At 38.7% G+C, this 26,208-nt stretch overlaps 1 protein-coding gene across 1 annotated transcript in view; it reads right to left on the bottom strand.

The window, feature by feature from the left end:
• PTPRN2 (protein tyrosine phosphatase receptor type N2) overlaps positions 1–26,208 on the bottom strand; it is a 645,372-nt gene that overhangs the window by 75,857 nt on the left and 543,307 nt on the right. Inside the window, exon 14 of the mRNA XM_032679900.1 lies at positions 10,855–11,049. Within this exon, the coding sequence (XP_032535791.1) occupies positions 10,855–11,049 (195 nt within the window). The remainder of the gene's footprint in view (positions 1–10,854; positions 11,050–26,208) is intronic.

Here is a 26,208-nt window from a genome sequence, read left to right as displayed (position 1 = left end):
TGATGAAAGAAGAAAGCACTTTTTTTTAACATGCCCACCTAAGCAGCAGCAAGACATCTCTCCTGCTGTGAGGCAGCACTGCCCTGGGGAACTTATGTTGCTGCTTCTGGCTGGTGGCTGTGGTTAATAAATCCAACCCTTCCAGGTACCTTCCAGCTAAAGCAGCAGATAAATAGCTGCATCAGAAATACTCCTGCATTTAGAAAAGCTTTGGATTTGAATTCTGCATTAGCTTTGTCCTTGACAAATTCTGTCTCTTAAGTGTACCCCAGATTACCCTCTTGCTGTCCTGGTCTACATGTTTTGTTATGATTCTTACAGATTAAGAAAAATCCTTGATGTCTTTGATCTAAAACATATTTATAACACATGCAAAACATGAGTTTATAATAAAAGTGCTCCTGTTTAAGCTAAAAACCCTTTGATTTTGTCTGATGAACGAAGCGAAAATGCACTCTACGATGCTTTATGCTACAATAGACTCTGTCTGTGAGACTGTTCCAAAGGAACATTGTAGGACTGCAGATAGAAGGTTAGTTATCTAACCTGTAATTTTCAGAGTGAACCCAATGAAGTTCGACATGGTTCACACAGAGGTAAAGCTTGGAGTAATCTCATGGTAGAGCAGGTACATAAAGGTTTGTTGTGTTGATGTTACTTCTATACACAGTCTACCTGCTCATGCAAATAATGTCTGAAAGCATTGAAATGATCTCTGTCTATTCTACTGGCAAAATTTGTCACTGGCAAAGACATGTGATATCTTTTCCATTAGCTTTTTTTCTGTAATGGGACACAGGTAAATTAAAAGGGTTCTTTAACGTACATCTTCTCCAGTACCAATGTGGCCAAGATCACCATAAATTAAATTTTGTAAATTATCACTGCTGTGTTTTTCACCATTTATATCACTATATATTCACAATTTCCTCATCCCAAGGAGTGAAAGCAGCCTTGTCAGCTTCATTTGTACACTCCTGCAAGACAGGAAAATTGCAAATATTGCAAGGAAAAGTTTTAATATTTAAAATGCCAAATAGCTTTTCATTAACACTGAAAAGTTGTGTGCGTTATATTTCTGCCCCCAAATATCAGCCACCACTGAATAATCTTCTCAAGGCACATGAGGCTAATAAAAACCTACAAAACCTGAAAATATAAGAGCATTTAAAGGAATAAGAAGGCCTAAATAAACATGAAGTAACATTGGTTTTGAATGTAATTATTACCTTTTTCTGTGTTATAAAAATATCACCAAGATGTAGGGCCTAATTCTGACTGGGCTCCCACTTGCTAATCACTCATCTGCAGATACAGCCCTGGGTACAATTTCAGTTCTCAGATTTTTCTACTGTAGCTTTTTTTCCCTTGTTATCTCAGTAGACATCTTCACTTTAGTGAGATGGATATTGAACTACCATCCTGCCTCACATTCCAGGAATATGCACACAGCAAGCAGCTCAGCATCAGCTCACCCATGAACAGCCTTAGCTCCCATAAAATATTCATTCATTTAAAAAATATTTGCACCCTGCTGTCAAACTTAGACAAATTCATACTGAGCCTCAGAAAATAGCTGTTTTAATGGTAAATGATGTTCCAGAAACCTCTTTCAGGCTAAACACTCTCGTCAAAATTATTTTAATAAGAAAGATTAACAATTTCAACATTAGCTGCTAATCCCCTTTCATTTGAAACTGTGCTGATAAAATTCTTTGCTTGTCATTCAAATAGTAAGTAATAATTATAGATTTGGGGCCTCCATCTCTTGCTTCATTAATAGTAAATTGCATGGAAGTCTGAAGCATAAAGTCAGCTTTGATACATCTCAAAATGCAATTTCCATAGCTTTCCTTAGCTATGTACAATTAATTACAGAGTTAATAAGGGGAATATGTTAATGAAAGGGAAATTATTCACTCAGACCACCTGGTCTTATCGAATTTCTTTAATATGCTTCCTTCTTTCTGTGAATTCGCATGACAGCAAGAACACAAATCACGGTGTGCATTGCCAGTCCTTTAGTATTTTTATTTGCAACCAGCTAAAGTCCACTTAAATATGAGAAGAATGAAAGAAGTAGTCAGTACTAAGTAACTGACTGCACTTGCTTTCTCAAGTTCAGTACCTTTTTAACTTTAAAATGAAAATACCTAAACAACTTTATAATTACCAGTCTCTCTTCAACGCTCAAGGATAAATATAATGCATCCAAAAAAGAGACATTGTCATTTTTTATTTCCTTTGCAGACATGTATTGCACATGCACATATTTAATAAAAGATACACAGTAACATGCTTCAATTCACTGCACTCTGAAAGTTAGTAAAACTCAGTTGCTATGTGCAGTAGGGTTTTTGGGGGTTCATGGGAATATTTTAGTTGGTACAAATAGCCCACTCAGAAGCAGGCAAATCTTCACATAAACCATCTTAAAAATAACAGAGTTGTGATACAGTCAGAGATATACTTTTTATAGATGGGTCAAATCCAGAAACCAACCATCTTCAACAGATATTAATGGATCTACTACTAACTTGACTGAAGATAGAAACATTTTTGGACCCGGATGCCAGCCGTCATAGTCATTCCAGAAAGAAAAGGGCAGAGAATAATTCCCAGAGCAATAGCAGGTGCTATCGGAGGAGGTGATGCTTGTGAGCAGTTTGTCACCCCTCCATTCTATTCTTAGTTCAATGCAAAGGCCCAACAAGCAGCCAGGAACAGGAGGCAACTCATAATTCTCCCTTGCTATGAATAGGGTTTTCTTGGCCAGCCTGGCAACCTAAAGCCACATTAGCTCATGACTTTAGGAGAAGAGAATAAGGGAGACATGACAGCATTAAAGGAGAGCTGCCAACTAGAAAAAAAATAAGATATTACTCTAGTCTGAAACAAAAGGAGAGTTACAGAAAGAAGGCAAATTCATAGTAAAATTATGTTTTTTATAAAGATGTACTGGGGTAGGGATGCAACATTTAAGGGTAGAAGACTTTATCTGGTTTTGACCAAAAAGTAACACAGTTCTCCTTTATGGAACAGCAAATACTATGTCATCCACAAGTGAACCTCACAGATTATTTTAATGTTTGTCTCCTTATTTAAAAATGTTTCCACAGCTGCGTTGTGGGTGCGTATGCAAAATTTAATGATCACAGGAGCATTTTGTCTGTGTCCTACACATCAAATTTTCCAAATACCACCCAAATTCTGTTACTTTACTTAGAAAACACTGCCAAATTGTGGCCTAATCCCAGAAGGAGTTGCAGAAAACAAAGTAAAAGTTTTTTTATCTTGCCCTGAAGATGAGCATAACCAGACTTTGTCAATTCAGTGGGGGGATTAAACTGTCTTCATTACAAATAGCATCTTAAATCAGACCACTTCCAATAACTTCTGCTGGTGCAGCCCACATGAAGAGAAAGAGCTCTTCAAAATACTACTGGAGTTCTCCTGGACATCTTAAACTGCAACTGGTACAACACTGCAAAAACACAGTGCCAGTATGATGTTCCTTCTTCGGAAGAACCATGAAGCAAGTCCCAGTTTCACCCTGAACTCTTAACTGTTTTGTTGAAAAGCTTTGAAGTTGTAGTCCCATTTACCACGTCATCTGATCTTAGCAGTGCACCATGTCTTGCAACCTGTGTGAACCAATTCTTCACCCCACAGTGAGTCCAAACTCATAACATCTGAACTCTGCCACCAGCTCAGAAATACTCTGTGACATTTGTTATCATCTTGGGTCTCCTGCCTGAGAAGTCTTCCTGAACCACCCTCTTTCTAGTATCCTTCTCTTTCTAAACAGGCCTTTCTACCTGTTAGACCCAAAATATGATTAACTGCTACATCTGCTAAGATGAGGTATCAAGGATTTAGTGCATGATGTGAGCACGTACAATAGGACATGTACAGCAAAGAGCACTTCATTACTGAGGATGCATTTGGAGCCAAAAACGAGATCTCCTGGATGAGTGTTTATCTCTGGTTTCTGCCACTCCATGAGACTCTCAGAAGCAGCTGAGGATCCAGTAACATCCCTTGTATTCAATCCGAAGCCTCAAAACCCAGATCTTTTTCATTAAACTACCTGTGAGCATCTCTTGCTACTTGCTACAGCTGATGCTTATCTTGCCTTGATATTACTTGGATATTCTCTAGAAATGGAACAAAGCTGGGAGAAACAGAAAAAAAGTCCAGATAGCCACTAAGTTTTGTTTCACCCATGACAATGATCCTTTCTTTTTACTTGGTGCACAGAGTTGCATAACCTAGTTTTGTGTCATGTATTTCTCCCAGTGTAACCCTTTTAAAATTAGTACTCCAGAATATTATTAGAAATGTTTTCTTCATCTTTCTACTAAAAGCCTTAGGGAATGATATAAGTTGGCTAAAAAGTGTTCAACCAAAGCAGCTTAAACAAAGCTGGAATAAACACTTTACAGTCAAACGACAGACCAAGATGTAGCCACAGAAATTTGTTGAGTTATTTCTAACATGAAAACATTTGAGGAAAATGAACGGCAGGGAAGAATTTAGGGAAAAAAAAGATTTTGAAATCAATTTCATACCATATTCAAGAGGAAGGTTTTTCTCAATTTAATACTGACTCTGCAATTGTCATTATTTCCTAAGGCCTATTCAACAAAATTAATACAGAAAAAGGGAGGCACCTTATTATGAAACGAATAAAAATAGAAGAATCAAAGGGTAACCTGTTAATGAATATTTTTTCTGAGTTTTACTGATGAAATCTATGTAGTACATACATCCATTTATTAGATTTATAGCTCTATTAGTAGAACTGTTTTCATATGCCAGGAAATTTGTTTCACTTTTCTTTGCAGCTTTTCTGTGTTCCTATATCTCAAGTCCTGGCTTTAAACAAACACAAGCAAATGTTTCAAAACAACTTAAACATTTAGGGAGGGAAAAAAAACCACTTAAAATGAAGGGATAAACCTATTTCATCAGCAGATCTTTCAGGAGGCAACCAGCTCCACTTGTCCCTAAAAGCATGACAACTTGGGGAAGAGACGGGTAAAGATTTTCCCATCCACAGTATTTATGTCTTTTTTTGGATATTGGCTATCTTGTCACTGAGTAATGTGATACACAACAGCTTTTTCCCTTGTGACTCCTCTTGTCCAACTATTCATGATGAAATGGCCTTTAGGGCCAAAGCCTTCTTGGGACTTAATTTGGTAAGACTTCTATAACTATTTATACTGGCACAGCTGAAAGGTAAGTTGGGATTTAGATCCACTTAGCACATGTGTAAGGAGTTTATGCCTTCAGCTAAATGTTGCCACTGACTTGTCTCCCTTCCCATGTGAGGGAGGATTTTTTTCTTCATTTTCTAAGTTCTAAGCTTTTTTTAAACAGGGTATTTATAGTCTTGAAATGCATAAACAGATACTAATGCTGGTAGAAGGAAATGGTGGAAAACGGAAAAAATATTAAAACCTACTAAATAATCAAGCAAATGATTGTGGCAAAGACCTTGTTTTCTGTACCTGCACTCCTCACTTTTGTACCTGCCAGCATTAATTACCCCTTCAGCACATGTTCCTGGGGAGTGCACTGCACTCGTGCCCTGCATCATGCTCAGGAAATGTTTAGTGTATTTATGGATTAAGGTCAAGGTGGAAAGTACACCTGCATCTAGCACAGTGCTATTGGTCCTCACATGCTGGAGCTTCTCCCTTTATTTAGGGAAGTGTGTTTGGGTGTCTTTGCTCCCAATTTTATTGTAGCTTTAAGAATAAAATCAAGGAACTTCAGCAAGATGTGGTGCAGGATTTAACAAATATTTTTTCTTGTTGGAATGTGTCCTCAGTCACTCAGTTCTCCATTTTTCCATATTCAATTAAAAGAAAATCTACAGCTGCTACCCCATAGAGTTCATTTAAAACAGAGTTCATTTTAAAAACTAAGAGTGAGGGGAAATTGCTCAGAAACATTCAAAAAGTTACTATTCAGAGACTACGGGATACCAATGCTATCAAAAAAACCCAAGTTCAACCTTGGAAACTATTCCCTCCTTGTTACCCTTTCCAGTCCTACAGCAATCCTGCCATTGATTCAGCATCAAAACTAAAATGGATGCAAAATTCAACATCTGAGCTTTGACTGGTTTTGCAGCAGCAGGTCTCCACCCCGTGTCCCCAGCTCAGGCTGTGTCACCTTTTGGGACACAACCTGTCCCAGAACCTTGACTCCAAGTTCTCATGTGAGGCCATCCTTCACTTCTCCATGGGGAAAGTCCTTCTGGGTTTGCAGGCACATTGCCAAACACAAGGGGATCAAGTGGACTTACACACTTTAGGTGCAAGGCTCTGGGTTTCAGGCTGTAGTTCATTTTTCGCACTGTCTCATTCAGCCCAGGTACAAAACTTTCTTCTTCTGAAAAGTACAGCACCACAAACCATCACAGATTATTATTATTATTTCCTATACATACAGCAGTTTAATACCCTCTGGGACAAGACTCCCCAGAGACAGCTTAGAAAAGTATTGAAAAAGACCTTCCATAAATTCACACTTTCAAAATCCTAATTTATGTATAATGCTTCAAATTTTGCACATCTCTCTCTACGAGGAAAAAACCAGCACAACACAGAAAATCGCTTCTGCTTCTGCAAATTCCCTCTCCTATACAGTATTCAGATAACAACCTCATAATGTTATCATCAAAAGCATACACTCCCTCCTTGCAGTACTGTTCTTCATTTAAAACCTCATAAAAGATTATAATTATTTTAATCAAACAAGCAGGGTAATACATGAAACAGATGTAGGATCCAATCCACCTAACTAACTTAGGTGCTGAACTTGTGCTACAGCACAAAGAGAAGAGATTCCTTCACCTAAGCTGCAGACATTAACTGGATGGTGCAGGCACAAAGGAGGCGTTTCAAGAGAAATCCATTCTCTGCCTAATTCTCTGGAGACCTTCATAGCCACCCACTGACTTCACCAACTAGGAGGAGAATTTATGGACTCAAGTCAACACCAACACTTCATTAAGTGCCTAAAATATAGGAATAAGTTAGGAGCCCAAGTTAGGGAGACCAAATCTGTCCTAGACACTTTTAAAATCCTTCTAGTTTTCTTGCTGGGCTGCAAATGAAGTCTTGCCCCTTACTAGAACTTCTCTTGTCACCTGAAATATAGATGTACACAGGAGAATACAGTGGGTGGAAATCTAATTCTAAGTTCCCATGCTTTCCCTTGCTGTGACCTTCTGAAAAATGTTTTCTTTCAAAACCAATGGTGACTAAAATGAGGGCATGCATTCTGTGTTGTTGCTCCTGCAGAAACCAGCCAGTCAGCGCCACAAACATGACGGCATAAAACATGCTCCTCTAATTACACTTTCCAAACTGCTTGGATTTTTTAGAAAGACAGAATCAAAATGTGCCATATGCACCACCCTCCTGTTATAAATGTGATGAAAAAGACAGTGAAAAGGAAAAAAAAAAGCTCTGAATGTTGTTATCGCTGTCCTTCTGGGCCTCCTGAGCCCTCCCTGCTTCCTCCTGCCAACAGCTCAAACCACCTCACGGTGCTGTCAGTAGTGCAAAGACATCGCCTTTGCTGCACAGGGAAGCAGCAGAAATGCAGGATTTTTCTCCTTGAAAGCTGGTTTCAGTCTAAGTGAGGAGACTGCCCCACAGCCACAGGATTGGAAAGATTCCTGGTTTCTCCAGACCTCGAGCAGGATAAACAATGGGCTAACCACACGTGGCAAGTCCTCCAAGGAAACAGCACCTGTGGCCAACCACAAGTTCCAACAATCCCAAAGCTGAGGTGACTTAAATACCACTTTAGGTATGACTGATAGCATTTTCCAGCAAATTAAACAGCTTTACAGAAATATTTCTGACCAACACTACCTCTGAGCAAGATTACATGGAGTCATTCAGCAGTCACAGACACACTTCTTCTAGGCTATTTTCATTAAAGTTTTATTCTGTTTATAAATCAAAATAAAATATTTCCTGCTGCCACTCTATACAGTAATCCATTGTTTTATTTTCTCTAGGGAGGTCCTGGCACCTATGAACAATAAAGACTGAGGAGCTTTAGCTCAGCTAACTGCTCTTTCACTGCACACTGTGGAGCTGAAAAACACATTTACAGACCTGTAAGTGCATTTACCCTGAAAAGCAGAGGGTATTTGCCAGTCTTACTTGGCCCCTTGCTAATATTTCTCATTGCTTTTTTAGGCACTGAGATATTTTTCACAGAAAATATCTACAAAATTTAAAAGATAAGAGGATTGTGACAGTAGGAAATGAGAAGAACTGAAAAATATCTTGCATTGAATGGTATAAAAGTTGCCAAGTGGCCCCTCACTCTCCTCTGCTTGTATCTGCAAGGCAAGGGGAGGAAGAGATCGCCTCTCTCAAGCTGCTTCTACTCTGAGGTCCAACAAGCCACAGCATCTCCAGAGGGGGAGAAATTCAGGTAAATAAGATATTACAGATATGTACATTTATTTTTAAGCAAGACATAAATTGGGTTAGCTCCCTGGTTTCAGTGTGACCCACAGTGACACAGAACATGAGCATTTCTTATCAAGTCCAATCATCTGCTTCTGTGCTGTAGCTGAGAGACACTGAACTTCCACATAAACCTAACCCAGCTTTGCCTTCAGCAAATCTTGTATTTATGGTTTAATTATTTTCTTAAGTAAACGTCCCACTGTCTCCTCTTGGGCTTGTCCTAATGTATCCTAAAGCTAAATGTATCCTTTTGATGCTAACCCATATTTTCTTCCTAATTGTATCATCTGCATCCACTAGGAACATTTTTTCCTAATCCTATATGTCAAAGTACGTAGGCAGACTCCCCTGAATCACTGATTTTTGTTTGTTCAGGTTAGACTAAAAAAATTAAATGTTTTTACTCTCTCTGTGTGGTTTGTACTCTCAAGACACTACAGCATTTCTTTACTCTTCTTTGAACCCTCACCATCTAAGATATAACATATGCTGTTAGATAGCTAACACATGTATGGGTTCATCCAGGGTTAAACAGGATTGACTGAATTATGGACACTGAACACCATAACAGTGATCTTGATCCATCTGACTATTTTTTAAAGTTTATTTATTGCCATATGAAGACAATTCTCACTTGCAATTTTGCAGAAATCCTAAGAGACAGAGTAAGTGGTTCCCATATGCAACTTTCTCTTCTTTAAGTGTGATTTTGTGATGATTTTTTCATGTTTCCCAATAATATCTCTGAAAACAATTTTGCTCAATTTAAAGTAGTTGAAACTGTTTGCAAATGTTAAATGCATATTTCCATTCACACAGGAATTTTTGCTTTTATTACCATACAAATATATTGCCTCAGAACCATTCAAAGCTTTACTCCAGAATCTGTACTTATTTTGAAGTTGGGCAACTGGAGATTTTTTTTTTTTGCCTCCCCTCAAGAATTTTAGTTAACTATGAAAGGAAACCAAGTGAATTTTAGTTCTGATTAGGCAAAAGTGGAACAGTAAAAACCATAACAAATGATCTTCTGTTATGGGAGCAACCCTTCCAAACTGCACTTGCCTACCAGATATTAACATAATAAATAATTAACTCCTTTTTGAAGGGGGATAGGCAGAGAAATATTTACTCAGGATGACATACTCTGAGGAAGCATCTGGTTTACAATCCTGCCCTGCTTTTGCTCAGTTTTATAGCTGACCTGATCAAGGCTGGAGGAGGTCAGTAACTTGGCTGAGGTCAAATTAGCTCATTGAGTTTTGCCTGCTTTCATTATTTTCTCCATTATGTGAGGTTGGCTTCAAAGAACTTGAAAAATATCTGAGAATATAGTAAGTTAAAATGTAAGTCCAGAAAAAGAAAGAAGTTGAAAAATTAGGACTTGAAAGTATGACATGATGGAAAGAAGTTCCCAAAAGCAAGGCAAAACTACCAACTGTAACAGAAGGTTACTTTAGGTAAACCATGATAGCAGAAGTCAAATACAGAAAGCAAAGTAACACCTGACTTCAGATCAGGTTCTTCACCATCACCTAATTTCTACTCAAGGAATTTCAATGCACTCTAGAAAGACAGTAAATATTTTAAAAAGGATGAAAATAAGGCACAAAAAAATGGAGGATTACTCTACAGCTCTCCCAGCAGGACAGAAACAAGCTCCACCAGTTCACCGGACTCTGACTCTTACATGCAAAAAACTCTTCATATGTCCATCTTCTACACTGATACTGGTCTCAAGTTGTGTTTGTAACCCAAGTTTTCCAACATAGACTCCATCAATAGAATGTATTTGGATCATTTCAAACATAGGAAAAATCCATTCTGGAAGAAATTCAGCCAAGGACAAAAAAAAATCCAAGCAAGGCTAAAATTCAGATCCCTTTTCTAAGGGTAACAGAAGCAAATTGCTCCACATCACTACTCTTCTGTTGCCTTCTCAGCTCAGATAACTCTGAACACTGAAGATACATGAGAAAAAGCAGTACGGTGGTAAGAAATTTGTCAATTTTCTTCAGTTGTCCAAGCTGAGGTAAACATAAATTAATAGGACCAAAGGACACCACAGAGCTTCTCGTTTTTAAAGCATGGAAACAATTTGTATGATCAATATAAAAGAATATTCCCCAAAAAGGAAAAATATATATAAAAAAAAAAGAAATGGAAATAAAAATGCCTTTAGTTTTAACTCTACAAAGCTAAGATTACCAGTGACGCTCAGAAATATTTTCTACCTGTGAAAAGACATCTTTCCTTTCCTTAAAAGCTCTCTCTTTCCAAAAGCTGAGCAGGTACCCAAAATTTTGACGAAGCTGCTCGTGCCACAAAGACAAAAGTGCCTTACCAGGATCATGTGACCGGTGGAGATGTCCATGTTGGACTGGACCGGCTCCTCACACCAGGACGATGTGCTGCTCCGGGCCGAGGGGCTGGGAATGGGCCCATCGCTGAACTGAGAAGAAACGCTGTTTATTCGGGAAGAGTGGAGGGGCTCCGGGCGATCAGATGTTTTCACTGCCATGCGCTGGCGGCATAGCTCCTGGAGAGAGAGAGAGAGGAGGAAACAACCTACGGTTAAGAGTAATTACAGGATAGAGTCTACTAAAGACATATGATTTACAATACGTTTCCAGGGCTGGAAGTGTTTTCCCCCTCACTGCAGTAATTTTTGGGAGGCTGTCTGTTCTGTTAGGCACAGCTACAAAGAGACGCTCAATGAAATTACTACATGATGACTACCCCAACCTTTCACAAGTGCAATTATGGCTGCATGCACATCTCCCTATAGATAACCAAAAACCATATTTTGGAGCTTGACTTCTCTAACACATAGCTTTCTTTCCCCCCCCAATATCACCCTGCATTCTGCAAAGCCACTTTTGAACCGTGCAACCTCCTGAAGGTAATGGGCTTGCACGGGAGTAATTGAGAGCACTGCCTGGCCCTGGATATGCAAACTCAGCAAGCTCAAGGCAACTGAATTGATGTGCTCTCCAGTGTAAATCCTAGTTGATAGATGCCTCATTTCTCTTCATTAAAATAGCAAACTCGCAACACTTCCTCCTTGATGTGGGGCAGGGAGGATGAAGAATGACATTAACGAAGAATAAAAGCAGAAATCTGTCATTGTATTGTTTAAGCAGCTTTGGTGAAGAAAGAAAATTCAAGCTATCACACACACACTAATGCAAGTCATGTTAAAACACCGAAATAGAAAGCACTGGGAATACGTATTTTCAGTTGCTCTCGTGCATAGAATTCATGCACAAACACAGAATTCTGGTTAGGTAACAGAAAATCCTGCCGGTGAAACCAAATCCTTACAGTATGAAATTCTGATTCTAACAGAATAAACAGACCCACAGTTACACCATCATGTTATAATGCTTTTAGAATCAGCTAGTGTGGTGAAATCACAGGCATTAAAATAAAATTATCACTTTTTAACATATGACTATTGTCCATGAGAGATACTTGGCTGCCTGTGGCACACAGCGAGACCAGGGAGCCTACAGTATGTGGACATATTGCACACACGGTGTGGTTACACATTTGTCTCAGATTACTCATTCTTCAAAGACGAGTACTAAGAGCAGAGTCTCTTGCCTCAGGCTAACAAAATAACACAGTCTGAAGAATTCATACCGTTGAAATGCCAGGGCTTTTGTTTTCTTATTCATTGATAATATAGTTGCAGCCCAAGTGCCATCAGTAGGGTCATCTGAAAACCATTTACCAAGTGCAATAAAATCTTCTTTTCAGACAGGAGTTAGAAATACAACTTAAGACTATGTTTGTTTGGTTTTTTTAAACCTTGCTAACTTCAGGACGCTGAAGAGGGATCCTAATCCATGCACTGAAACCAGCACATTGAGTCTCTTCTTGTTACCACATGACAATGATTAAAGACCCCTCCAAACATTTTTTTCCACCAGAGCTTCTGTTTGACTTGCCATTAGAGATGCTTATGTGGAATTTTACTATTTGATGGTGTGCAGTACATTATATATATATATATACATGTACAAACTAATATACACTGAGACAAAATATGTATCATATATAAGCAGGATATATTTCACTGTCTATTACAAAAATACAGTCAATAGAAGCTCAGGAAGCACAGATTACTACTTGTATGTGGTGTCAGTTGTTGGAATAACAGCACAGATTGTTCTGAGTGAAACTGCTACCTTACTCCATCACTGCATTTTGTATATTTACTAATTTTGTCTATGCCACGTAAGAATTTTTTTAATTTTTACAAAAAGTAGGGTTTTTCCACACTTGACTAGCATGTATTTTGTTGCTTGGCGCCTTCGTTACTTCCTACTAACCTTAACATGAAAAATACTAGGAAAAAAATTAAACTTTAGAAATATATTGAATTGAGTCACATGTATTGATGTTAGGTCGTTTAAACTATCAGTGTTAAAAGCAAGACTTTTTAATGAAGGAAAAATGTTATTGTGTTTCTTCATTTTAAATACAGGAACAAAATAAAAAACCTCTCTTTCTCCTTTTCTCTGAAGGATCACACACATCATAAGAAAAGACAGCAATAGTCCATACTGGCTATCACTAACCTCCGAATGACCTTGTAGTAGTATAGTTTCAAATCCCTGCTTTTAGCAGATTTTGGGAAAAGTATAACAGAGAGGAAACTTTTTAGACAGAAAAATAAATCTACAGAAAACCAAAAAGCTGTTCAGATGTTTAGATATCAGCCATTCTCAGAGGGAATGCTTTACTGGACTAAGGAAAAGTATAATAAGTGAAAGTATAAAAATATGAGGTCCATCACATAGCTGCTAGAAGGATGTGTCTTCTGGCTAGCATGCCATGTGGCGCTGATACGAATTTATTATATTCTAATAGACATCCTGCCACTTGACTCACCCCAACTCTGTGCTAACAATAGCATTTGTACTGAAACAGGATCTTTGGTTTTAGGTTGATCTGTTCCTGCTGTTCATATCCTGCCTCAAGTCATAATCCTCTGCTTTTACAAGTGGTTACTGTGGACAGGATTACAGATCTCTGCTAACAAAAAAGAATCAAGATCAAGTGAACTCTAAGAAATTAATATACCATTTTTACACAAATTATAATGACAAAAGAAGCAATGTTATAGCAAACTGGTTCTAGAGTAGATTAACCCCTAACTAAAAAGGATTTTTTGGGCATGTTACTATGAAATGTTGTTTTAAAATTAAGTTTATCATGTTTGTGGTCCTTGTGGAAGAAGGTAAAGTTGAGAAACATAACAAATATAAAAAGGCTTTTTAAAAAAAAAAAGTAACCTGTTCTCAGATATTAACATATTTCTTTCCTGACATATATAGAACCAAAACAATTATTCCCTGAACTGCTGTAACTGTCAAATACCTCAAACAAAGTAACCACGTCACTGCGCTCTGCCATAAAAAATGTTTAATGTAAACAGGAAGGTCAAATCATAGCTGAAGCAAAAACACCACTGAATTTCTTGATTGGTGTGTTAAATCTCCATGACAATGGGTTTTCCCCTGCCTGTAAACAGAAGTTTTTTGTTCAAATTTATTTCCAGATTGGTCTAACAGCCTTTGACAGCTCTTCCTTCCCCCATCCCAGCCAGTCCAGGCCTGTCTGAGGAACCTGCTCCATCCCTACACACACACCAGCAGTCTCAGGACAACTGCAGCTTCTGCTTCTCCAAAGTCACCTCTCTGTTATTCCAACCATTCCAGCTCCCAGTTGGGTTTCTAGCCTGGTGCTGTAGGGGTAACATGGTTAAGACCACCACATATAAAATCTTTGATGCACTGAGCACTTTGGGGAGCCATATGGGCTCCTCCAGGACATATGGAGTAGGGATGTCCAGTTCAAAGTGGAGAAATGTCTAAATGTGGGATTTGGGTTTGCTTCATTCTTGAGATGGTCCTCAGTGTTCCCTTCCTACGAGAGGCACTGGGAGTAGTGAGGTCTTGGCATGTGAGATATATTACACTGGGTGCTATCAGGAACACATCATGTCTGGGCACTTACTGAGTATCTCTTCACAAATGCACAAAGCCCTAGATGGCTCAGACCCTCATTAGTACAATATCTGTTATCTGTACACTTCTCTGCCCTGCTCTCCAAAATCTTTACTCCCATAAGCATTTTGCAAATCAGCCATTTACCAAACCACAACTAGAATTCAAGCTTGACTAAAATGTCAAAGCTTCAAACTGTGAGAATGACACGAGCTGTATTTCTGTATCATCTCAGCACTTACACCATTAAAAATATTTTCTAAGAATGAATTCAATTTACTGCTGCATTTCTATATTTAGCAAAGTGGCTGAGGCTATTTCTGCTGTACTGTGACTCAGTAATGTCTAGCCATTGTTTGTGTATAGTTTGAGTGCCGTTCTTCATTTAAAAACATCATTTACACCTAAAAAAGCAACCGTAATGCACACAGTGAAAGATGAAGAAATGATCCTCCTGACCCTTCGGGCTATGATCTAATGGATGGGTTGGACGTAAACATTTATTTAAAAGGTAATTTGAAGTTTATGACATTATTTCCCGTCACATGAGAATTGCTATCATACTGAGGCACTTACTCTGTTTTTTATTTCCCAACATTTATTATCAAACTTATGTGGTGGTCACATGCAGTATAAAATGGAAAAGTAATATCGCTGTGTGACAAAAACTGCCATAACCAAGATAAATATTCCGTAAATAATGTTGAGTTAAATGAGTTCAAAGTACAGCACAATGATCATCTGCAGTGAGCTTTTTATTTGAGACATAATTGATAATCTGAAACAAACCATAAACAATGTACTTAGAAAAACTCTGGACCTCTTCCAGTGAGGTTCTAAAATGTTCCCGATAGCTGGCTGTCTACACAGAGACACGGAGAAGCACAAAACACAATTGTTTCCTCAGGTACAACAAATAGATTTTCAAATCCATATGTTCCACTTGTGAATGAACTACACTGCAGCAGAAATGTACTTTATCCACACTTAAAGAAGGGCATTAAGAGACTTACTGTGCCTCCTGGACAAGATTGGGATTGGGAACCAGTCATACCACTGTTCTGTTAGATGGGCCTGTGAACCTGAAGAGGTAAGAAACCCTCCTCTCAACCACGGAGGCATTAAGTCTGTCCAGAAATTAAGCTCACAGACACTTGTCCAGGTCTGGTTTAGAGATGAGACCTGCTTACCACCAGAAGTGTTAGGCCACCTTTCCTGGATGTGTGGCAGAAGCTGCACTTGCTTTGTGATGCACAGCAGCCATCGGTGTCACAAAAACATGAGACAGTACACTACAATTTAGAGAAATTTTTATCATTCATCAAGTTCAGCTAACACAGCAAGTGTCTGGAAAATCCTTTAAGGCCACACAGTTTACTAAAACATTTGGTTTTAGAGAGAAATCTATGTATATGCCTTGGTAAGGACAAAGAGCATAGGCAATCACAGAACTAAAAGCAGAGAGAACTAAGGCTTGAACAGTAATATTGAATCTTTTGCTTTGCTTTATTTGCAAAAATGGAGTTTGAAAATCTCAAGATGACACAGTACAGGCAGGAGACCTGACTGGAGCATCCCAGTTAAGAGATGGACAGCATTCACCTCCGCTTTCCAGTCATTAAAGATGAGCCATTCCACCTCAAAGCTGCCTCCAGAGAGCACATTGCTCTTTATTAAAATACATCTACTTAATGCTCTATGCAATAACTTCAGGTAGTCCAAGTCCAGCCACTGACCACGGCACATGAATCATTCTCATCTAGCTGGTACCAGGCACATGATAAACGAAGTTGTTCAGTCCAAAGCAAACAAAAATAGCTTCATATCTAAACCACTGCTCCTCTTCCTCAGTCACTGTCACCTCAGATCTGCCTAACAGGAGCCCAGAATCTGAGGGAAATTCCAACTTCCCAGTTTATTTAGAAAAAGAAATATAATTTCATTACCCATATGAATGAAAATAATCTATTTTGTAACTGATTTCCAAATTTACACGAGTCCAAAACTTAAGCCGGGAAACAGGACTAACATTTCCATGCTTTAAAAAATCTTTTTTTAACAACTTAAGATGGAAATCACCTGAGTCAGTGCAGAAATAAGTGCAGCACGATTATTTTCAGAATTAACAACATGTAAGAGAGAATAAACCGTTCCATGGATAATTATTAAGAAAATGCAGACACACTAGACAAAGGAATTATTGTTTATTAAAAGTGATAGTTGAGTGTACGCCAAGCCCTTCCAACCTGACCTGCCTAATATCCTATCAATCAGAAACAAATCTGCTTAAGCAGGCATGATCACAAGAACACTGTGTTCATTTTCTATGTGAAACAAATTTATTTTGTAGAAATTTTAAATTAAAAATGCTGACCATTCTAAATGACTCAGGGCTCTACCTTTTAACAAAAAAATATAATGAAAACTAAAAATATGTGTAACCTATATGCTATGTATGGAAGAATACATAAAATGCCTTTTTTTTTTTTCCTCTCCTTTAATACATTTAATTAAACAATAGTCTCACTTTCCTTTTCAGGAGGCATCATTCACAGGACGAGATGAGGTCTGCACATACTGCCTGGATTTCACTGTTCTGCGATGGATGCAGTCATAATACAGTGAGATTTAAAAAATGGAAAAAATAAGGTAAGCTTTTTTTTAACAAATGAATCTAGGACTATAAACATCATTATTCTCTAACTAAATTTGTTTAGTGTTACTACAGGGTGAAGCTAAAGTCATTTGGCTGCCTTTGTTTTGCTTTGCATACTTAATACGTTTGCAGGTGTTATAAATTTAACTTTAACTTATTTACTATATTTGTAGCTTTGGGGATAATTACAGCTTTATTACCATTTATTTTTGAGTTATTGAAACATACTTTCAAGCTTTAGTTTCATTTTAGCACACTTTTTCTCCAGGAATAAAAGAGCTGTTTACATACGAGGAATATTTGTATGTATATTTTTTGTCCTTGTCAGAAAAGGCAACTACTGAGATCAGTGTGCCTTCAGAAAAGGGATAAAGGGAGATATTGGAAAAATGTTTGAGAGTAATATTTTGAGAGCCATGGTATTAAACGTATCATTACACATCTATACTCTGTACAATTCATATTTATCTGGACTTTTACGTGAGAGATCTTGGGAGGAAAAAACAACAAAGAAAAAAGAAAAAAGTAGAATATATTTATTTGATTATCAATACAGCCTTTGTCTGTCCAGCTCAGTTCATTACCTGCCCTCTTGTACATCACCACACTCTGTATATCTGAATAGAACTCTGACTCTTGTTGTGTGGAGGGGTTGCTTTGTTTGGTTTTAAATGATCTAAAAAGCAGGGCTGCTGTTTCTTTTTGAGAGCATTGCAGCCAAATATAGGATTGAGATTCATTCTTCTATCAAACCCCAATTTTGATTATGGTCTGGGAAATTAAAAATTTCAATTATTTTAGCATTGTGTGTGTTTCCTGGTGATGACTCATGTAATTATGATTCCCCTTTCTTCATGTACACAAAGAAAGCAGAGGCCATGCAGAAGTGGAAAGGCAAAGAAAACATGGCTAACTTTATATGGAAAAGGACTTTTCTTTTATTTGTGTTTATTTGTTTTATTCCCTCTCTTTAAATTCAAGCATTTGCACAGTCTTATCCTAACAAATCAAACAAACAAAAAGCCATCAAGGTCTTGTACACACCTCCAGACTTCTAGTAGACATGAAAATTTCTTTTTTGCACAGAACTGCAGATGCTGTCTATGCAATACAGTTTAATAAAATATTTTTACTTCCATTCTTTCAGTAACCTCTCATCAACGAGGCAGACATCTAAATAGTCCAGAAACTCCTGAAGGAGGGAGACATCTTTTAGATGGCTCATGTCACCAAGGAAGACATGACAGCATAGGTCTAATGATATTTGCCTGAAATAAAGGTAGTGTGCTTGCACTGCAATCCATGACAGGAAAGAAAAGTAACCATGTTTAGGCTACTAAGTATAAAGCTGGGAGAGGAAAGATTTCTTAAGGAGTAACTAGACAGCAAAAATAACATGCAAAACAAACTTCACCTTTTCCGTATTTTGTTCATCTTAACTAACTCAAATACATGCTCATGAGGGCACAGCTTCTTCTTAATATGAATTTGCACAGAAAATTCACCACTAGCACAGCGAGAGCCATGCAGCACACTATGAGTTACAAATAAACCATAGTAACAATTGGATTACCCTGAAAGGCCATGCAGAACCATGTGCAAATCCATCATGCATTTTGACTTTGTCTAACCCACCCAAAGCCAGACCAGCTTCCAGCAGATGCCAGTGCTCTTAAAGATAACTGCCACAAATGTTTCCTTTTTCACTCCCAGCGTTTATAGTTGCCTGGGGCCCAAAGTAGGCAAAAACTGCAGTCCCAAGACAGCTGTAGTTTCTCAGGAAAGCTATACATTAAGGCTGTGTAGTCCACTATTTTATTGCCCTGCAGGACTGAAAATGGGAGATCATTTCTGCTAGGAATAAGAATTCCCAGCAGCCAGCAGGACTCAGCATGCATTTCCAGTCTGGAAAGAAACAAAATAGCCCCTAGTTTATGTCTAAAAATGTTATTTTACCCCACATCGAAAAGATTAGTATTGTTGTCCTTAAGTCTCTGTAACTGCATTCATGGTAATAAAGTTACTAAAAGCAGTCAGAGAAATACAAAAAGAAGTCCTAAAAACTTCTAAAAACCTCAATATTTTCTTTTTTCATAGAAGGTGGCTATACACCAGAGGTGATGCAGGAATGAGGAAGTATTTATCAACGATAGCCATCGGCGACAAACTTTTTTTCATAACATCATCTATCATGACAGTCCAAAATGCCAGTCATTACCCTCTCCTGATTTGAAAACTAAAGTCACTGCTTTTCTCCCATTCCCCACTGAAAACAAAAAGGAAATCATTCTCCAGGAATCAATCTTCTAGGAAGAACAAATGCAAATTTAGTGAACAAGGAAACAGTGTTAAAAAAGGATCAATAAAGCACAAAGTTACTAGTAAGTCAGAGTACCTTATTAGGAGCCAAACCTTTGGTCATAAAGAGAAACTCTACTCCATGGGACAAAACAGTGTTTTGACATGAGTTTCCTGATGTCTCTTAGTACAGACATTCTTTCTATCACACACCACAAAAGTCTTCAAGGATTAAAAAATGATGGTCAGTATTTCTGCACTTTCACTTCATTAGTGTCACAGGAGATACTGGAAAAACTAACAGGGATTTAACACTCAGTACTGATGGTCAGAGATAAAGAGAGACCCCATATTTTGGAAAAAACAGCAACAACAAGAAAACCACACAATTTCTCTTGGCTCTCCCTGTCTCTCCGTGCTCTCAGCTGGATCAGGGATGTGCCCTGGCACTGCCTGCCCAGAGCAGAGCTACAGCCCTTCCCACCATCCCTGAACTGCCCCATGGCACTGCTTCCAATAAACACCTTGCAGCAGCAGGAAGGAGTTAATGTGTGTGCTTGAATTCAAAGAAAAGAACTTCCCTGGCCATTACTGAGGATCCTGACTTTCGCTTTGCCAGCTCATCCAAGCAGAGGGGTCATTACTCCACCTTGGACCTCTGCACCAGGCATCAGTTAGTCTGCAAGAAGTACCATGGGAACAGCACAGGAGAACACACAGGTAGGCACATTCCTAAAATGGTCACATCTTATACTTGGATTATTTTAAGATCTGGGGCATGAAGTTACAGATATCTTCTAAAACATCATTAACTATTTTATCCTGTAGAATACTTTTTCTCATGTGCTCCTTTGATTTTTAAGATTCCTCCTACAACCTGTGCATCAACAACATTCTGCAGAAAGTGTTTCATGTTGCAGTTGTATTCTGCTGACAGCTTCTCTTTTATTTTATGTATTTAATATAACTGAAAGTCTTTGCCCTGGTGCTTGGCAGAAAACAGAATAAGAATTTCACTCTTTTTTTCAGTTTCTCATTTTATATAATTTTTTTTCTTTCCTATACTGCCTCTTGTTACTGTTTTAGAAGAAATAATCTGTCTTTTCAATCTCTCTTCATATGAGTTTTCCATGCCCTTAATCATTCTTGTCACCTTTTCCTTGCTCCCTCCATTTCTGCAATGTTCCTTCGGCGACGGAGTGACCAACACTCACAGAAGCCCCAAGCACTGATTTATACTTAATTAACTTCTAAAGCCCCCAAAGAAGCAAACAGAAGTCTCAGTTAACAATGCTTGCAGAGCCATTGGGTTGAGCCAGGCCTCCAGAAAGAAGCTGAAATTTGGAACAGCTTGCTAGGCAACCCTTCTGTATGTTTTAACTTCACACCCAAGAACTTTCCAGTGAGGTTAATTAGGAATTGCAGCTCTTTATTTCATTCCGGTGGGTGACAGTATGTGGAATTTACGTGCTCACATTCCCACGTTGCTACACATATTGTTACCACAGAGTTCAGAGGGAGATGTCATATGACATAATTTCACTATATAACATAAATTTACACATGTACATTGGTTTTGCTCCCAAAACTACATTCAGCTCCCTCACATTTCTCCTCCTATCTGATGTAGGTAGCCACGCACTGGCACTTTTTGCTGTGATCCACTGCAGTGAAACCTCTTCCAGCAAATCACACCATTTCACTCCACTCAAGGCATTTTTCTTTCCCCAGAAGCCAGAATGAACTCCAGTTGAGAAACTGAAGAAAGATAAAATCCAAGTTTCTTTTCCCCATGTTGTCAGAAAGGCATCAATATACTGAATCTTACCTTTTCATCTTTCCTTCGTTCTTATATTAATAGTTAGTGGGAAAGATCAGTATGTCTCCAAAGTGTGAATATTCTACCTAATACACTTCTGAAGACTGGGGAGATGTTCAGAACAGCAGTACTAGAAAACTGGTAGCTTTGGTAGTTGGAGCTCTACTGCAGCCCACTTCAAATCATATATGTCTGCTGTTGTCAGACAGCATAACTAAGGACAAGCCTTCTGCCCTGAATGAAGTGTATGTATCTACAAGTCAGGTAACATTTGCTGAGAGGAAAGAGAGTGATTTTAATCAATCAAGGTAAGCATGTAATCCCAACACCAAAACTGAGTTTTATTATCATAATATTGAGCTGTTCTCACTTTGGAGTGCAAGATTAACCATTTCTGAGATCTCCTGAGATGCTGCCAGAACATAGTTCTGCAAAACAGCAGCAGTCCTGTGTGGAAGGAAAAAGCTGGAATCATCAAGATGCCTGCAACTACGCTGGCTAGACAGGAAAACAGAAAAACAAAAGCTGCACCAAAACTGAATACGAAATATTAAAAATTAAAAAAACTATTTCTCTGATCAAAACCTGTGCTTGTTCAGAATGCAGTCATGCCAAGCAACCATCAATAAAACATCACTCATTTGTGTTTAGCAAAAAGTCCAGAATATGGTCAGCGAAGCTTAGAGAAAACCTCATGCATTTTCTCCTCTGGATAAGCCACCTGTGCTAAATTTGACTTTCTCCTATTCAGAAGCTATTCTCTCCCACCCTCCTCCAAATTAATTTTGCTTCTTTGAAGGATTTAACTTCTAGGATTATTCTTTTACACTCACCCTTCTTCAGTCTTTATTTGGTTGTTTGGTAAGAAAACAAGTGATGAAAACCATATCTGCATTCTGAAAGATGAGAATCTGAACTGGAATGTGAAGAGCTGCAGGAATGCCCCAGCTGACTTACACTGCAGTGACAGATGCTATGAGAGCTTAGAACCTGTTACAGCAAAAACCACAGCACAAAGAAGTTAGGTGAGTTGTCTCAGTCCTTTACTATGGTCATTGCTTGTGTGCATTAAATCACTCAGATTTTCTTCTACAGTTCTTTAAATTGCTAGAAGGCATTTAGATCTCTGTTGTGCACACAAACACACAAGAAGGAAAATATGTCAGATAGGAGGTCCCCATCCATGGAGTTGGAGCTTTTTCTGTGTTGAGAGAAATGAAATGGGGCCTCTTGTCCTGCCAACACAAATCACATCGTCAGTGTCCAACTTGTCATAGCTCAGCACACAGGCCATCCATGGGTTCCCCCTGTCCTCAGGTGTCACACACACTCCTGAAGCTGTTTGAGATGGCACCTCTCACTTGTGCCCTTAGGAAGATCGAAGTAGTTGAGCAGCATGAACCCCGGAGAGCTCTGGTCTGCTCTACCCGAACTTGTCTTATGGTTTGTATCACAATAAAACAAGCAAAAACATCACAGTGCTCTCCAAATATTCCACTTGGCAACATCCCTACAAGAGTCCCTACAGGGCTAGAGGCAGAGGAAAGTTGAGGATTTGAAACCTACTTTTGTTCATCTGTCCCACAAAACAGCCAAGCTGTATGGGCTTTCCAGGGTAAAACCTCAGGTGGCTGTGCTCACCCTAAGGTGAAGCACAAACACACAGTGCAGGAAGGACAAAGACCCTTGAAGGTAAGATCCTGCTTGTCCGGGCAGGACACAGACCTGCTCCACCAGCACATTGCCAAACACAACATATCTTCCCTGCACACATGGAGAAGGAGAAAGTAAGCAACACAGCACTCCCCATTCCTCTCTCCTTTGGCTGCCCATCATGTGAGACTGGTGTGCAGGAGGAACAGAGGTACACAGAAGAAAGCAGTAGGAAGAATGCTTTTATGTACCTTACAGACTTCAGAGAATAAACTGCAACCTGCTCCTGCTCACAGGCAACATGGTCCTACAAGAACTGAGATACATCATCTACCAGAGTTCTTTATGTACACAAAATTAACTTCTACTCCCTCCCAGAGACCCTGGTATAAGATTCATCCTACAAATAAAAAAAAAGCAACTTCCCAGTTAAAAACTTTAAAAAATGTATTTTTTTTTCCTTCTAGTGCAGCACTCTGGAAGAATATGAAAGGCTCAGCAAGCCAGATCGCAGTGTTAGCTGCTGAGCATTCAGAGAATATACAATAGAAGAATGTGTCAAATCTGAAACATGATAACAGAGCTGCTGCAAAAGAAAAAAGAAAATCCTAAAACAGAAAAAAGGGCAGAAGTGTGTAGGAAAGACAGGCCTGATTATCCTCTACATTACATCAGAAAAAAAATGCCACTGAAGACAGTATAGTTATTCCAGAAAGAAATCGGGACACTTGAGATGATGTACAGCCTGGGACTGCAAATCAAATACTCTCCAGCCCATTAGGCAAGGCTGTGGTTATCTTTGGCTTCTTTATAACGTACAGGCACTGGGACATAATCAATTTACCAGGGGGAGACAATCCATTGTACTTATCCAGAACCAGCCCACGCGCAGCTGGCAAACAGCCTGTGGCACCACAGGGATGGGTGGAAGGGGCTCTGAAGCAGGAGCAGGATGCTCGGGAGCGGGATGCAGGACAGGCAGTTAGGGCAGATAAAGCAACAGCAATTCTCACCCTCTAAAATCAGGTAACTACAGCCAAATTATTAATAAAACTGCATGTTGAATGAATTGATGTCTTTTTCTTTGCTTGTGCTAACTGTGCTAAGAAACTGTTTGGGAAAAGGTTGGGTGGCTTGACCGGAGATGGTGCCAGGGCCACCCAAACTATTTACTGGTTTAATTTAACAGGCAAGATGCAGCCTGCAAGTCCACAGCACCTCCAGCACATTTTATAAGAAATGCCTGTTTGGGTAAGGACGCTGGATTTCCCAGTAATTAAAAATGAGTCACTAACTTAATTTCCCCTCCTACTATTTTTACTTAGCCTTTTCTTACAACTTAAATACACAAAAATCATTCTGCAAGATGCTTGGAGCCTGTTTGCCCTTGTTTCATAAACACTAAACTCAAACTCCATATTCTCTAGATAGGGAAAACAAACAAATGTGGTTAATAGAGGGTCAACATCACCTTCTCCCCACCACTTTGCACCAGTGTCATGCAGATAAACAGACTTGAAAAGGATGGTTTCTTTATGAAAATGCAAACCCCTATGGCACCTTCTCATCCAAGCACTCCAGGAGTTGCATGTATACCCATTTTCCTTCCACAACCACGAAAGACCTCTCTCTCCACCTGCCCATTCTAGTGTTTTACTCCTAAGTGTTTCTGCACTGCCACTGCTGCAGCAGCGCAGGATCTGGGCTCTGATGGTAAAACCTTCTCCAGTAAGGGCTAGTCCAGTTCTCCAACACTGAGTAATTTACAAAAGTTATTCACACAAATAAGGAGAGCTGTCCCTAAGAAGGTAAATAAACCCCTCTCACAGAGTCCACATGGTTCCCTCGGGACTGCCTTGCTGTCAGGGGGGGTGTGGAGCAGGGGGCAGAGCCTCGCTCCTCACAGACAGACACCACAAGCTCAAATACAGACTTCCCTAAGTGCCCCCTGAAAGCTGTGCTGTCGAGCTTCAGCACTTAAGATGGGCATTTCTCATTAATTTTGAAGCTGATTTTCAATGCTAGGGGCATGTTAGCAAATATACACTTATTTGTTTATTAATATCCAGATTTATTGAACAGGCAAGTTTCATAAATTTCTGCTGATTTATAAATTTGTACAGTATTTTGGAATGCTGTTTTGAACACCACTACCATTTAACTCAATTTTATGGCTACCACAGGAAGCAAGGTTAGGGAATTACAGAGTCCACCGCATCCCAGAAACTGTGGATTGTTCTGAGCACCAATCAGATAAAAAAACAGATTAAAAGTTAAATCCAGATTTGTACACATCCTGGTTTGCCTCATTCTGCTTTGGCCATCCACTGTCTGACTTCCATGAAGTGTTTAAACATAAGGTGTCTTCTTCTAATCACCTTGAAACATCGCCCACTTCTTTTCCTTTCCCAGTATTGCTACTACTACCGAGTAGTCACACATTTTGTACATCGTGAAAACTATCTCACCTTAAAGTACACTGGTTTATGTAACAACATTACATACAACGTTTTTGCAGGTTCCTGAGAATTTATTTTAAAACGAAATGCTAACCAAAGATAGAGAAAATTGTTCACACACAGCAAGCAGACTTAAGGGGACAAGAACAATTCTTCCAATCCACATACCTCTTTGAATATGCTTTATCACAATTAAGAGTTTGTCCTGTTGCTTTACATAGTCATGAGATGACCTTTTATTTTTCTCTTTAAATAAGGACACAGGAAAGGATTAAAAATGTGTTATGCCCTTTGTTTTCCCAGAAGAAAACAGAAGCAAGCCCTTCACAGCATTCAACCTTAAGGCAAAATTTTCATCTTTCCAAAATCCTTACTAAATGTATTTCTTCTGAAATGTTTACTAAATACCCATGTACTGAATACACTTCATCCTCAGTCATATCTTTTGTGCTTAATCGTAGGAGGGTCCTTGAAAACTAAGTTTTATAAAGATAGGAGGTAATACTTTATGGCACTGATTATCCCCAGCTTGCCAGCTTTCCTTGGTCCCAATGCTGATGTTAACTGGAATATTACAGAGACCTTGATAAATAAGTACAGCAAAATTTTCCTTTTTTTTTGTCTTCCCTATTCCACTTAGTCCACAAAATTTCATTTTTTAAGGAGCTGATTTACAGTATTACTATAACATTAAGGTCTAATATTATAATAACAAGTTTACTTATGAAATTCAGTCCAGAGTGTAAAATACTAAGCCATATTAGAGGTAATGAATTATCTGTATTTAAACACACAA

Source organism: Chiroxiphia lanceolata, chromosome 1, assembly GCF_009829145.1.
Source record: "Chiroxiphia lanceolata isolate bChiLan1 chromosome 1, bChiLan1.pri, whole genome shotgun sequence".
NCBI classification, from domain to species: domain Eukaryota; kingdom Metazoa; phylum Chordata; class Aves; order Passeriformes; family Pipridae; genus Chiroxiphia; species Chiroxiphia lanceolata.
The sequence above is the reverse complement of the archived record's forward strand: the minus strand, read 5'-3'. Positions and strand labels throughout refer to the sequence as shown.